The sequence below is a fragment of the Neophocaena asiaeorientalis genome, unplaced genomic scaffold, assembly GCF_003031525.2.
Source record: "Neophocaena asiaeorientalis asiaeorientalis breed wild unplaced genomic scaffold, Neophocaena_asiaeorientalis_V1.1 scaffold5, whole genome shotgun sequence".
Taxonomy (NCBI): Eukaryota; Metazoa; Chordata; class Mammalia; order Artiodactyla; family Phocoenidae; genus Neophocaena; species Neophocaena asiaeorientalis.
Genome location: NW_020174698.1, coordinates 7,018,415 through 7,032,454, shown reverse-complemented (window position 1 = coordinate 7,032,454; position 14,040 = coordinate 7,018,415). Strand labels below are relative to the sequence as shown.

At 36.1% G+C, this 14,040-nt stretch overlaps 1 protein-coding gene across 1 annotated transcript in view; it reads left to right on the top strand.

Annotated features, from left to right (window-relative positions):
• LAMA2 (laminin subunit alpha 2) overlaps positions 1 to 14,040 on the top strand; it is a 588,138-nt gene that overhangs the window by 538,194 nt on the left and 35,904 nt on the right. Inside the window, exons 53-57 of the mRNA XM_024759015.1 lie at positions 993 to 1,155; positions 1,834 to 1,978; positions 8,273 to 8,411; positions 10,490 to 10,501; positions 13,445 to 13,565. Of these exons, the coding sequence (XP_024614783.1) occupies positions 993 to 1,155; positions 1,834 to 1,978; positions 8,273 to 8,411; positions 10,490 to 10,501; positions 13,445 to 13,565 (580 nt within the window). The remainder of the gene's footprint in view (positions 1 to 992; positions 1,156 to 1,833; positions 1,979 to 8,272; positions 8,412 to 10,489; positions 10,502 to 13,444; positions 13,566 to 14,040) is intronic.

Here is a 14,040-nt window from a genome sequence, read left to right as displayed (position 1 = left end):
CTCTTGTTATTTTATGAGATTACTATAATATTTCTCATATCTCCTCTCTTCTCAAGTTAGTACAACACTCCAATTTCACAGATTCAAATATAAGCTAATACGCAGATATTTAAAGTTTAAAAATATCTCCACAATCAAAACTTACTCTGTTAACATCAATTAGATAAGATAGATAGATGATAGCTTTTCATTTGAAAAAAATCTTTTTAAATGTTATATTTACAAGACTTATCTTAGTTATTCATTAATTATTCAACCAATATTGATTGAACATATATTCTCTGTGAGGCAATTTGCTTTACTAATATCCCTTTCATTCCACAAATATCTACCAGATTCTGCTATTAGCCAAGTACCACACTAGATGCTGAGTTTGTGCCTGGCATGGACCCTGGCCCATAATCTCTACTTGGTTTCATAAAGCTTACATCCTGGTGAAGAAGACAGATCAATAAACACACATAGTTAGAGGAACCCTTCATTATCTGAATCTAACCTGTCCCAGAAAATCCTACTGCATAGCAAGAGTTCAGAGAATAGAAGCCTATATCCTGGTACGGCTTTTTTTTTCTTACATATTTAAGTTAGTACCTTTCAACCACCTTCACTCTTCAGCCAACCCCTACTCCCTATTATGTTATGTATTTGGGAAATGTAATAATGCATTCTCAGCCCATTCCAAAATCCCACTAGTTCACACCACTAAAATACACTTAAACACTAATATAACTAGCCACCAAGCACTTCAGCAAAAGTAGTTAAAACATCAATGACCTAGTTATTGAACACCTAATGAAGTCAGGTGAGAGATGGTGGTTACTTGGTCTAATGGTGGCAGTAGAGCTGGAGAGAAGGGGAAGGATGGAGGACATATCTGGGATGGTTCCTGCCCTACAACAGCCTACAGTCCAGTCTCAGAAGACAGTGTGATGTATTGAATACTGATGGACCAAGTAGACATCGTCTGATTCATGTGAAATGTCTCTCTTCAGTCCGCAGGTAGAAGATAGTGAGGGGACTATTCAGTTTGATGGAGAAGGCTATGCATTAGTCAGCCGCCCCATTCGTTGGTACCCCAACATCTCTACTGTCATGTTCAAGTTCAGGACATTTTCTTCAAATGCTCTCCTGATGTACCTTGCCACACGAGACCTGGTAAAGATTTGCACAGCTGATCTTTCATGACTGAAAATATGTTTGCTTCTTTTCTGTAAGGTTCCAATGCAGTTATCAGTTTTGTTGAATTATCAGTTATCGTTCAAAGGAGTCTGGGATGGCTGGGTAATACCCAAGAGTGGTGCATAGTGTTTATATATTTCCATCAGTAACTTTAATTACAGATACAATTTAATTTTTATTTATTTTCAGTATAGCTCCCATATAATCCTTTAAGAGAAGCACCCAGTAAAGATTCCCCCGGTATGGAAACATGCAGCAGAAAAACTATTCCTTAGTCTTCTTCTAGAGACCTAAGTCAAAAGGTGGTTCTAAATAGCCTCATTATTTTTTCCAGGTCAATATTTCTTAGTAAATTCTTTCAGGAAATGTACTCTTTAGTTTGCTTAATATGTTTTCAAAGGAACCCAATTTTACTCCTGTCATGAAAGGACACATCCTAGTAATTTCGTTGTGACCATTTGCACCATAATATCACACCCACAAACATTCACAAAATAGTAACACCAATTCTGTATCCAAAAATGGATTTCAATTACAGATCAACACAGTCAGTAATTTAGCCATAAAGCCCTATTATAAACTCCACAAAGAAAATGAATACTCATATATTTCTCTGTGTATCTAATCACTGGTGTGTTTATACTCTATTAATAGAAAGATTTCATGAGTGTAGAGCTCACTGATGGGCACATAAAAGTCAGCTATGATCTGGGTTCAGGAATGGCTTCCGTTGTCAGCAATCAAAACCATAATGATGGGAAATGGAAATCATTCACCTTGTCAAGAACTCAAAAACAAGGTGAGTTTCTATAGTAATAATGCACTCAGAGCCTTAATCATGCTATCCAAAGCTCCCACGTACCTAATCACGAGGAAGACCCTGTCTGTTATTTTAGGTACTCACAAATTCTGTGAAAAATTGATACAGTCATTTCTTTGGCTTAGCTTATAGGTGGTTTGGGTTAGACATGACTGATTGAAGAGCCAAATGGTTCTCTGTCATTTTCTTTTGAAACTGAGAGCTTAATTTGAAAGCATAAAACTGTCTTACAACTTGTAAAATTATATCCTGTAGTAGATTTGAAAATCTTGTGTGCTTTCCTTTTCTTCCCGTTTTGCCAAGATGTTTCCTTTAGAGTGGCCCACAGGTAGAATTTGTAGAGGTGATAGAGCACAGCTACCAGTTCTTTATTTTTTGAAAATGCCAAGAATTTGTATGTGTGCAAGTTAATAATGTAATTAATAATAATGTAACATTTTTATGATTCCAGGACATTTTCAAAACACTTTCACAAACATTATTTCATTTGCTCATGGAGCAGGTATTTTGTTCTGGTTTACAGAAAGGAAAGTGTAGACTCCAACTTATATGTGGTCCCAGACATATATACATAAGATCTCACAACCAAGACAGAAATCCAAGCCTATTAGGTCTTTGCGGACTGCTATTTTTATCTTAGTATAATTCCACTATTTCTATGTACTATGGCATTACCAATATCTGCAAATGAAACTTAGATTCTTCTGTTTATATAATTAGACTTAATTCATTTTGAACATGCCAGTGTGACATTTCATGAAAATTTAGGTATAACTTTGCACCATCTTTCATTCCTGCACTTAACAAATATCTGCCAAGAACCAAGTAAATACTCTGCAAGAACTAAGTGAAGTCTATAAGCCCTTGTCTTTATGGAACTTGCAGTCTAATGGGGGAGATGGACAAGTCAGTCAACAGTTAGAGAGTAGAAATCTAATTGCCATGTAGAGATCTGCATAGCAGGCTAGGAATCTCAGAAGAGAGAAACGTCAAAGTCAAACCCAGAGGTCAGCCCCCAAGGGAGTGCCCTGAGGCATGAGCAGGGGCTGAGGAGTACTCTGGGTGAAAAGCACCTTTGGACAATTCAGAGAGGTGAACATTGTATGAAAGCCTCAAGGGCTCAGTGAGCATAATACATCATCATACATCTTGTTCCAACTGCTTTTCCTTGGAACAGGAAACCCTGGAGAAACTCCTCAGTTTGGACAAAAACTGGTTTTGCCCTCATAAAATAAATTGGAATACTGTTGTCTGTATACATTGTTCCCGAGTAAGTTACATTTGCGTGTTAGAGGCTCTGAACAGTAGTTAAGAAGAATGTTTAACTTTGTTTGATCCAACACTTCCCAAACTTCTTTGATCACCAGAATCCTTCCATGCCATAGTAGCATTTGGCTGAACACACTTTGGGAAATGCTTTAGGAACTACAAGTCAATCCATAGGCTAACAGGATGAATGTTGGCAGAAAATTATCAGATGAGGCTGGAGAGAATACAGAGTCCGTTTATAAAGGGCCTTATGAGCTAAACTAATGAGTTTCAACTCTTCCTGAAATCAGTAGGGAACTACTAAGAGTTTTAATCAAGAATGTGACACCATCAGATTTGTGTTTTAGTAAAGTTTCTTTAGCAGCAACGTGGAGGGTAGATGGTGACAATTTCAGATGCTCCTGCAGTCTGCAGGAAAACGAGGGGAGGAGCAAGGAGAAGGGAACCATGAGAATGGATAGGAAAGAATGGAGTTGAAAGATATTAAGCATTTTAAAATTGAGGAGCTTTATGATATACTCAATGCAGAGAGTAAGATTTTTTTAAAAAGGAGATCAAAAATGATTCCTTTTCTTTTTTCTTAAAATAACAAAGAATGTGTCAGTGCCATTTACCAAGCTATTGGATACAGGAAAAATGCAGCATAGTTTTTTAGAAAAGATGCTGAGTTCTATTTTGGATGTGCTGTATTAAAGGTACTCTTAGTATCCTTAGCAACCTAGGGAAGCTGTGTAATTGTCAGGCAATTAGTTATGCGTATCTGAGGATTGGCAGAGTTGTGGGGCAGAGATGGATAGCTACAAAGCATCCTCATGTTCTAAATCATTGTACCTTAATAGAGATGAGAAAAACAAAACAGTCATATCTAGAATAAGGTGATCCAAAGCCCTTGAGCAAACAGCAATATTGAAGCAGTATAGTAAAGGAAGAGCCCACAAAGGGAGCTATAAGGAAATAATCAGAGAAAGGAGAAATGGAAATTTTCAGATTAAACTGGAAGCAGAGTGACCAATTAGGTACAATAGTAGTTCAGACAGATGAATGATGGCTTGAAATAAGAGTTGCAGTGGGACTTGACAGTAAGGAATTGCAAAATGAATCCACATGTGATACCACTATACGGTTACTAGAATGTCTAAAATTAAAAAGACTGGACATACCCAGGCCTGGCAAGGATGTCAAGTAAGTGGAATTCTTATACACTGCTGACGAGGATGTAAATTGGAACAGCCACATTGGAAAACAGGTTGGCACTTTCTTCAGAAGTTTAATATAGACCTGTCATATGAAACAACCATTCCACTCCTAAGTATTCACCTAAGATATGTGAAAGCATATATCCATACAGAGACTTGTACCAGAAGGTTCATAACACCTTTATTTGTGATACTCAAAAAAACAAAAAGTAAATATCCATCAGCAGGTGAATGGATATACAAATTGTTGTACATGCACACAATGGAATAGTATTTAGTGGTTAAAAAAAATGAACTATTAATTTGCACACAAAATGGATTAATAACAAAATAATTTTTCTGAGTAAAAGAAGGCAGACAAACAAGTACATTTATGTGAAATTATGTAGAAAACACAAACTAACATATGGTCACAGAAAGCCGATAGAGGATATTTGTTGACTGGGTTTTGTAGGGAGGGACTGGAAAAAAGGATGACAAAAGGAAACTTTTGGGGTGATGGATATATTCATTTCTTGACTGTGATCATTTCATGGATGTATAGAGATCTCAAAACTTGTCAAATTGTACATTTTAAATATGGGCAAATTATACTATGTCAATTTTACTTCGATAAAAGTGTTTTTTTTAAAAAAAGGACAGAGGGAGTTCCCTGGTGACCTAGTGGTTAGGATTCCAGGCTTTCACTGCCGTGGCTGGGTTCGATCCCTGGTCGGGGAATTGAGATCTTTCAAGCCGTGCAGCATGGCCAAAAATAAAATAAAAATTGAAGATTAGAAAAAATAAATTTAAAAAATTTTAAGAGGGACAGCTATTAGAGTTATTTAGGAGATGAAATTAGTAGGGCTGTTGATTGGTAAGATGTGGAATGGTGAGGAGAAAGGATGACTCTAATTTAGGAGGTTGGGTGGGAGTCTTAGTGCCACCAAATAAAATAAATAATACAGATCTGGGAGGAAAAAGAGAACCATTTTAATTTGGAATATCAACTGGGGATGTATATAGTGACTCACCTGTTGAATGTGGATTTTTAGGCAAAAATCAGGTCCAGGCATATATATTTCTGAGTTGTCAACATATGGTAAGTAAATATAAACTTGAGCTACCCCAAGAGCTGAAACCTGACAAGTGGCCAAATGAAAGCACATTAGGGAACATCAGCGTTTCAGAAGTGTTCAAAGAAATAGGTCCTGGGGAAGGAGACTGAGAATGACGTTGAAAAGGCAAGAGAAGCTTGGAGAAGTTGGCATTATGGAAGTCAAAGAGGAAAATTCTAGAAGGATGGAAATTTTAACCTCACATACTGCATAGATATGGATTAAGATAAGGATCAAAGGACCCCACTGGGTTTCGTTGTAGGGAGGGCACTGTGGATTTTAGCAAGATCAGAATCCATGGAATAGTGGGATAGGAACTCAAGTAAGGCCATTGCTCCTTTTCAGATACCAGATTAGTTGCTTTATTCTCAGCTAGTTTGTAAAAGCCACTGTCCCTTGAAATTCAAATACACTCCTTCAGGAGGGATTCCCCACCTTCCCTGAGAGACAGTTAGTGGAACCACAGTCACTAATAGAAGCGCTTCCTATCCCCTCAAGTGCATTGATATGGATGCAAGATTGATCATTTAGATTTTCAGTGGACTAAGAGAGAGAAGAAAAGAATTACCAAAGTAAAAACAATTTCTTTATAGCATTGATTATAAAATACTTGTCAAGCCCCTACTCTGCATCTAGTATTTAATAAAACCCTTATTTCCCTGCTTACCCATAAATGATGTCTGAACTCATCAGCTCTAAAATTTTATGTTAATGGCTATTCTATAAGGGAAAGAAATAGGGCAAGAAATAAAAGCAAGTATTAGCATTCCATAGCAGAACCCACTTCATTGCTATCACTCATAAAGGATAGGGTAGAGTGCTTCCTTTAAATCAGTAAAAATGCCATCCTCTGTCTCTCTATCAAAGCTAACACTTGGGCCAGTGAGTTTCAGTTCAATTGTGTTTCTGCTTTTTAATCAGTTTTTCTTAGAATGATTTCTAAAAATGCATATATTCACTCAGGGATAAGAAGGAAAGCTACCTCCAGTCTCTGGCTTGCCTGTGATAGAGAGAGAATCTCATTTTCACAGACACCATTAAAATACATACCAGGTCTGTAGAAAAAAAGGCTATTTTCATGTTCCAGTCAACAGCCCTATATGAAAACTTCTTTGCTGATCTAGATAAGAAAGAATATGTATGAAAAAGTTTTTTATTTCAGCCACCAGTCTGGTCAAAAAGATATGTGTGTATGATATTAATATGTGCTAGAAAGTAATTAATTTTTTACATCTTAACTTGCTGAATATTTTTTTAATTGGGAACTTATTTTTGAGGTATTTTTTGTTTGTTTATTTTTACAAAATTCTGCTTTGAGGGTTTGAGGTGTTAATAGGTTTAGGTATTTTATTTTGGACATTTTTTATAAGGCAATTATGTTTGGTTTTATTGAAAATACTTCTTTTGAAGTGGAAGGACTACAGATTACAATGGAATTTTCAGGTTTGATAGTTCTTTTATTTTTCAAAGAACACTCTTCTAAAAGATGATGAGTTGAGAGAAAATAATAATGTTCCAGGGTCAAGCAAATTTGGGAACTACTTCATGCTCTGTGTCCCTCTTTTGGAGCATCACATTACATATTAGCATGTTGAAAGATATGGGCAGCTATAAAATTAAGACATATGTTTAATTTTGCTTAACCCAGTGATTGTCATATTTATTTGACCCGGGAACATCCAAGAAACTAGTGTTCCAAAGAATAAACATTTAAAAATGCCCTTATAATCCATTGGTTCAAGTGGCCATCTTTAGACCCTTGCTAATCCAGATCTTATATCAGGCAAAGATTTAGAGGCCAAATTTGTCATGTTCATGAACCAATGCCTCAATATGCATCAAGGATCCAAAATATATTTAGCAGTTAAAGGCTGGGCCTGGGCAAATATTATGGTGAGAAAGCACATAATTCAGGAGGAGCCTAGCTTGACTCTTAAGAATGAAGAGGGTAAAATCAATGAGATAAAAGTGTTCCCATCTGCTCTCTGAACAAAGCAGTTTAAACAGAGAAGAGCCTCTCTTTTTCCCTTTTTCCTTTCTATTTCTGAATTCTTATCGTCATCATACTGGAAGAACCTTTAGAGACCTGAGAGAAAAGCAATAAGGCATGAAGACTGTACCTCTCTCAAAACAGGCAGCATCCCCTAACTATAATGTAACTTACAATGGGTGTGGATCCCATCATCTTGCAAAACAAACATTCCCATCTCTCCACTTCCATGCACAGCCATCTTATCAACATCACTCTGTGGATGAGCTTAAACCCCAGGACTTCTGTGGATACTGAAATTTACAGAAGGAACCACAAAGTCTATATAGTTCTAATTAATAATCTAATTTCTAATTAGATATTGATCTTAGCATTAGTTAATTATATTACCCTATTTTCTAACTACCTATCTATATTATGGAAAACTATGTCAACTGGTTCTCTGCTGTCCATCTACACTTCTTTCTTTTAACTTGATTAGTTTACCTTCACTGGTGTTCAGGCTGTTATTTTCGTGCTTTCTTTGTGGATCCTTTAACAACGTATTTATTGATGTTATTGTCGTTTCTGCAATTATTAAATAGCTGTATATAGTATATGTGCTTGAGAAAGTCAATGTTAATTTGAGAATTAAAGTAAATTTATCTTGAAGGAACAGTGATGATATAGATGTGGTTGGTATTGTGCAAATAAAAAGTGAAACTTCCTCTTTCCTTTGCAGCCAACATATCAATTGTGGATATAGATACTAACCAGGAGGAGAACATAGCAACTTCATCTCCTGGAAACAACTTCGGTCTTGACTTGAAAGCAGATGACAAAATATATTTTGGTGGTCTGCCAACACTGAGAAATTTGAGGTAATTTGGTGTATATTTAGAGCTAAGGATTAAGTTTTAATTAAATGGCCTCTATGCTCACTAGAGTTCTGAAGTTTAATTACAACAGGAATGTCATAACCTTTAGTTGCAGAAAGGCCTAATCTAAAAATTCATGTTGCATGTTACAATAACACCACCAGGATTTAAAAACTAAAGATTAATTTGATATCTTTGTTGAAGAGATGGACGGGAATTACTGTTTCCCTTACAGTCACCGGATGAAAAGAATTATAAAAGTTATTAAAGGTAGAAACTGGAGTTGAATGTAATTGCCTTTCTCCTTGCACATTCACTGGAGATAATGGTGCACTGACATTGCTTAGTGGTCTGAAAATTAGTCAGTGTTCCAGGACACTGTGAGTATAACCTATTTTATGGCTAAGCACAAGCAATGATAATAGTTTTGGAACTTTTCCATATGCCTGATGCTAAAGTGGTATTAGTTATTCTCGTGCCCATGTCAACATTTTTTAAACTTTCACGTATGTTTTTTAGAGAGCAGATAGGGAGATATATTTAGCTCGTAGTTTAACTAGTTCAAAAAATTAATAGAAGTAACTAAAAAGTGTCAGAAAATATTTCATGTGGTATTTAATTAGTTTCCTTCTTGTTATAAAACAACCTATAAGAAATACAAGTTATAGAGTATTTGGTGCTCAATAAATGTTAATTAAATCTAATTAGAATGGGATGAATTGATGTGGCTAACCCGTAAGAGTTTACTATAAATACAGACCACCATGTTTTTAATTTTTGTTTTGTTTAGTTTGTTACCTTTTGATGGTTGCAAAAGTCCTGTCTAGGTGTTTCTACTCTAAAAAGACACATTACGATAGGAAGGGTCTCAGAATAACTGAAAAGTACGGTGGTCAATTATTATCATATTTCTCAAATGAGCAGTGGAAATTCAGTCTCATTTTATGATAGTGAGTATTCAGACAGAGGTTTGCTCCTCTCTGTATCTAAATCGTAAGCCAGGTACCTGTCCAGTTACCAGTCTATCGGGGTATAAGTTGATAAGCTTTAATGGTGCAGATAAACTGGCTCTGCATTCATCTACGTGATCTTGCATTTGTATTAGGATTACAGATTTAAAGTGTCTGGTCAGAAAAATCACTGCAGATTAAATGTATTTGAATAGTGGCATAGTTATTACTCCAAAGTCCATTTATCCATTCAACAGGTGTTTGATGAGCATCTATCAATACTATGTTTCAGGTACTATTTAAATACTAGGGATCCAGCAAATTGTTCAAGGCTAAGATTTACTTTGCAAGATCACTAACTAAATTCTCTAGGAGTGAATTAAATGTACCCAGAATAAGGCTATCCAAAGGTGGCTTCATTTATCCTTGTGATAATGTAGCTTTAATTACCATAAAGCGATTTTTAGGAATTATCTACAAAAGTGTATATGTTAACTTCATTGAGATGGGTTTATGTATTAGTTTGCAGACTACATACCTGATGAGTCTTTACTGCCAAGATATTTTTACTCTCACAGTACAGCATTTCATAATTATAATATTTCTATGGCATGGCACATTATTTCAAAACAGCCTTTAGACATATATTTGTGACTAGTCAAGGAGCCATGCATTCATAGTTAGCTGTAATTTTGCCTACAAACAGGATCTTAATATGATAAAGTACAAAAGATGTGATGAACATGAATTATTTTTATGTATATTAAGTTCAAATTAAGTTCAAAGAGGCAATAAGCTCTCCTTACAGGCTACTCATGAACACTACAGCATAGCAACACTTGGGCATTTTCCCATTTGTAAGAATGATAAATATGAGTGCTTTAAATTCAATTCCAAAATTAAAATTTTCCAAGAGAATAGTGTGGGAGATGGTCACCGTTGGACTCTTTTTTCACTGTAGTCAAGGGTATATGTCTGTTTTCTTTTCTGTTGGTGTTTTATATTCCTTTCCTTTGTAGATCTCTATGAAATGCTTTCTTTTTTAAACGATTGATGATTAAGGTTTATTATTTTACTAAATGAAAATGCAATTATAAGTAAATCATTTTTTTTCTCTTCCCTTTGACCTAGTATGAAAGCAAGGTAAAATTTAAATTTATGCATGCCTTCTTCAAGTGCATGGGTTGGGTAAATGTGGCTTCTTAGATAAAGCAGTGATGCAGAAGCAGAGTGACACCTATGCAGCTTTATTCACAGTACATTTCATGAACAAGTAGTGCATTCTGAGATAGTTCTCACGCTGCCCTTTGCTTATAAAAATGCTGCTGCAAAAAAAAAAAAAAAAAAAAAATGCTGCTGCTTCCCCGCCATCACTGCAATTTGACTTGTTCACCAGCCGTGATGACAAAGTGGCTCTGCTTATTTGTTCAACCGCCCACGCACAGCGCCGCCAGGTGCACACATGCAGCAGCACACGCTAAGGGCAGCTGGCCAGGTTTATGGGCGAAATCTAGCTCCGGGGAACAAACTGGTCTCTTGGGTTGAACCTCAGACTCTGGTCTCCCAGGTACCGTACTGTCTGCTGAACAATCAACCTGTGCTCCCAAATGCGTACTACTGCCTGGTTGCTTTTTGCAAGCCTGCAAATATGCAAGCGTTAACATGGCCCTTGCACCTCTTGACAAAGCTGCTGCTTTCTTGCCATGTTTATTTAGAATTTAGCTATGGAGTCAGTATTTCTCTGGAAATACTATATGTAAAACAAGTGTTTGCATTAATGACAAGGAAGCTTGTGGACAGTCATTCTAGCTTCTCAGGAGCATTTCAGTTCCTATTTGTAGGCAGGAGGTTTTAGCGTGGAGGTTGTAAGCAGCAGGCCTCCGTAAGTGGCTGATCAAACTCTGGCTAGAGCTACAGCTGAGTGTTTTGGTATTTCAAAACCTAATGGTGCCAAATTTCCCAAAAGGACATAATGAAGCTGAGCTGATCTAAGAAATTTTTAAAGCAAAGGCTAGACTTTTAATACAAGAAACCAGACTATATAGAAATGAAAGTGTGAAAAAAACAATCCAAGTTGTTTAATCATGATACAGTTATAAGACCAATCAAGTGCTGTTTGCTGAGATGGCTGAAAAGCAGAGGCTGGCTTTCAGTGAAAATATATGCTAATAAAACTCTGGAATGACATTGTGTAGCTTTGTAATTTTGTCTCTGAGGCAAACAGAGGAAACAGTGGCCTGTGGTTTTCATTAGGAATCTGATCACCATATGTGATTACTTATACCCTGTGATTTTCATAATGTCGAGCTTGCTAAATCATTGTGTTTTGAAATGATTCTTTGTATTTCCCTGAAACAATGAAGTGTATAACTTGTAGGAGTGATTTATTTTATTGATAAGACCTCTGAGAAACTTGTGATAAATCAGTCTTCCTCTAAGCGAACATGGAAGCAAATGAACACTGAGAATGAAGTCCACCCATTTCCTTTACTTTATACAAGAAGAATATAAGCAAGATTCTCACTCTCCAGTTGGCATGTGTTTTGTAATAACCAGCTAATTGAACAGAAGGGGAAGACCTTGGGAACAAGTGGAAATGATCAAAGAAAATAAAACAGTCCCAGAGAGAGAGAAACAAATAGAACAAATTCCCAGCATGACATAAATCACCTGATACGCACTCCCAGGGTCTGATTTGCTTTCCTACCTGTTTGTCATCATGTCATGTGTTTCTTATTAAGACAAAAAAGGAATCCTGCCATCATGGGACAGTGAGGAGAGAATTAATCATTATCCAAATAAATATAATATCTTGGTGTTGAGTGGACAGTTTTTAGAGTTGCTTATTAACATTAAAAAAAAGTGTTACTTTTTCTATTGTTGTTGACCTGCATTATTCACTATGGTAACCACTAGCCACAGTGGCTATTTAAATTTAAATTAAAGAAATTTTTTTAAAAAATGGAACTTCCCTGGTGGTCCAGTGGTTAAGACTCCATACTCCCAATGCAGGGAGCACGGGTTTGATCCCAGGTCAGGGAACTAAGACCCTGCATGCCACACGGTGCCGCCAAATAAATAAATAAATAAATAACAATAAAAATTCAGTTTCTCATTGGCACAAGCTACTTTTCAAGTGCCAGCAGCCATATATGGCTACTAATTACTGATTTGGACAGTGCAGAAAAGAATATTTCCATCATCACAGAAAGTTCTACTGGACAGTGCTGCTATAGATGAAAGAGGTGTCATCACCATTAATATCCTGCTAGCTTATGTTTATTGAGCACTTACTACGTGCTAGCAAGTTTATCCCTTTTTAAGAAGTAGTGAGCAAAAAGTAAACATTCAATGTCATTTGGGTACTGAAGCCATTTTCAACCTTATTGGAAAAATTAAATGTATGTTTTGCGACTCTGGTTGCTTTATTTTGTTACTGCTGCAATACAGAATGAGGACTTTAGGGTCAATCTGTAAACTTAATCTTAAAGTATCTTTTTTTTAGACTATGTAATCCAAAAGAATGTTTCTCAGGTTTTATTTGACTTAAAATCTTTAAAGAGAAATATGACATTACCTTATTCTTCAGCTAACCACCCCCCCCAAAAAAAGTCTCAATGAAAATATTATCTTTTCAAAATCAATGTTTCCAGATATTTTTTTAATTTTGAGCAAGATTTTATTTAACTTTGTCAGTATGTAGTTTGATTATGCTGTCCCATACAAGTTCTGCCCTTTGTTGGAAAAAAAGAAACACATTTCATTATGCATATGAAGCACTTCATAAGAAGTCAGTTAATTCCTGTACCTTGTATTTCAATGCAATAGGTGAGATTATTTTTTTAAAGGAGAGGAAGAAGAACTACATAAAGACTCCTTGTGCAGGATGGTGCTCATATCCACTTATCCAACCAGTAGCTAATGGAAGCATAGTTTGCTGGGTGCATGTGTGTGTGTGCACAGTCTGAGAGACGTGCCTGCCTGTGCAGCACTTTGCTCCATGTGGCTTTCATCCACTAGGCACACACACTATACCGCCATTGCCCTAATGATATTGCTTTTGTTTTCCATTTAACTTTTCAACAGGCCGGAAGTAAATTTGAAGAAATATTCTGGCTGCCTCAGAGATATTGAAATTTCAAGAACTCCGTATAATATACTTAGCAGCCCTGATTATGTTGGTGTTACCAAAGGATGTTCACTGGAGGTTGGTCTCTTCTTAATGACTTCCTAAATACATTCATATCAGATTTCACTTACTTAGGTTGGGTCTATTACAGGGACCAGTCCTTGTTAATATATTTTAAATTCCTACTGACCCTAGTCTTAGCTATGCATAAATGATAAAGCAAGATGGAAGTACTTCTATAAGTTTTCATGATCAACTGAACTTAGGAGAACAGTATTATAGAGACCCCAAATTGTGAACAAGTTTCCCACACGTACAGCACTTCATAGCATGTATTTTTAATATTAATCTCTTTTCTGGTTCCTTCTTCCTTTCCCACACTACTTATCTCTTTTCCTCATTTTTGTCATCTATATTAGATTTAGTTTATCTTCATGTATTTTATATAGCTTTATTAGTAGCCTTAAATTATTTTTCTGAAATGTGTTAGGTGTTTACACAAATAGCAAGTAATAGTTTACACCATGATCATTAGTGCATAGAATCTTGTTCA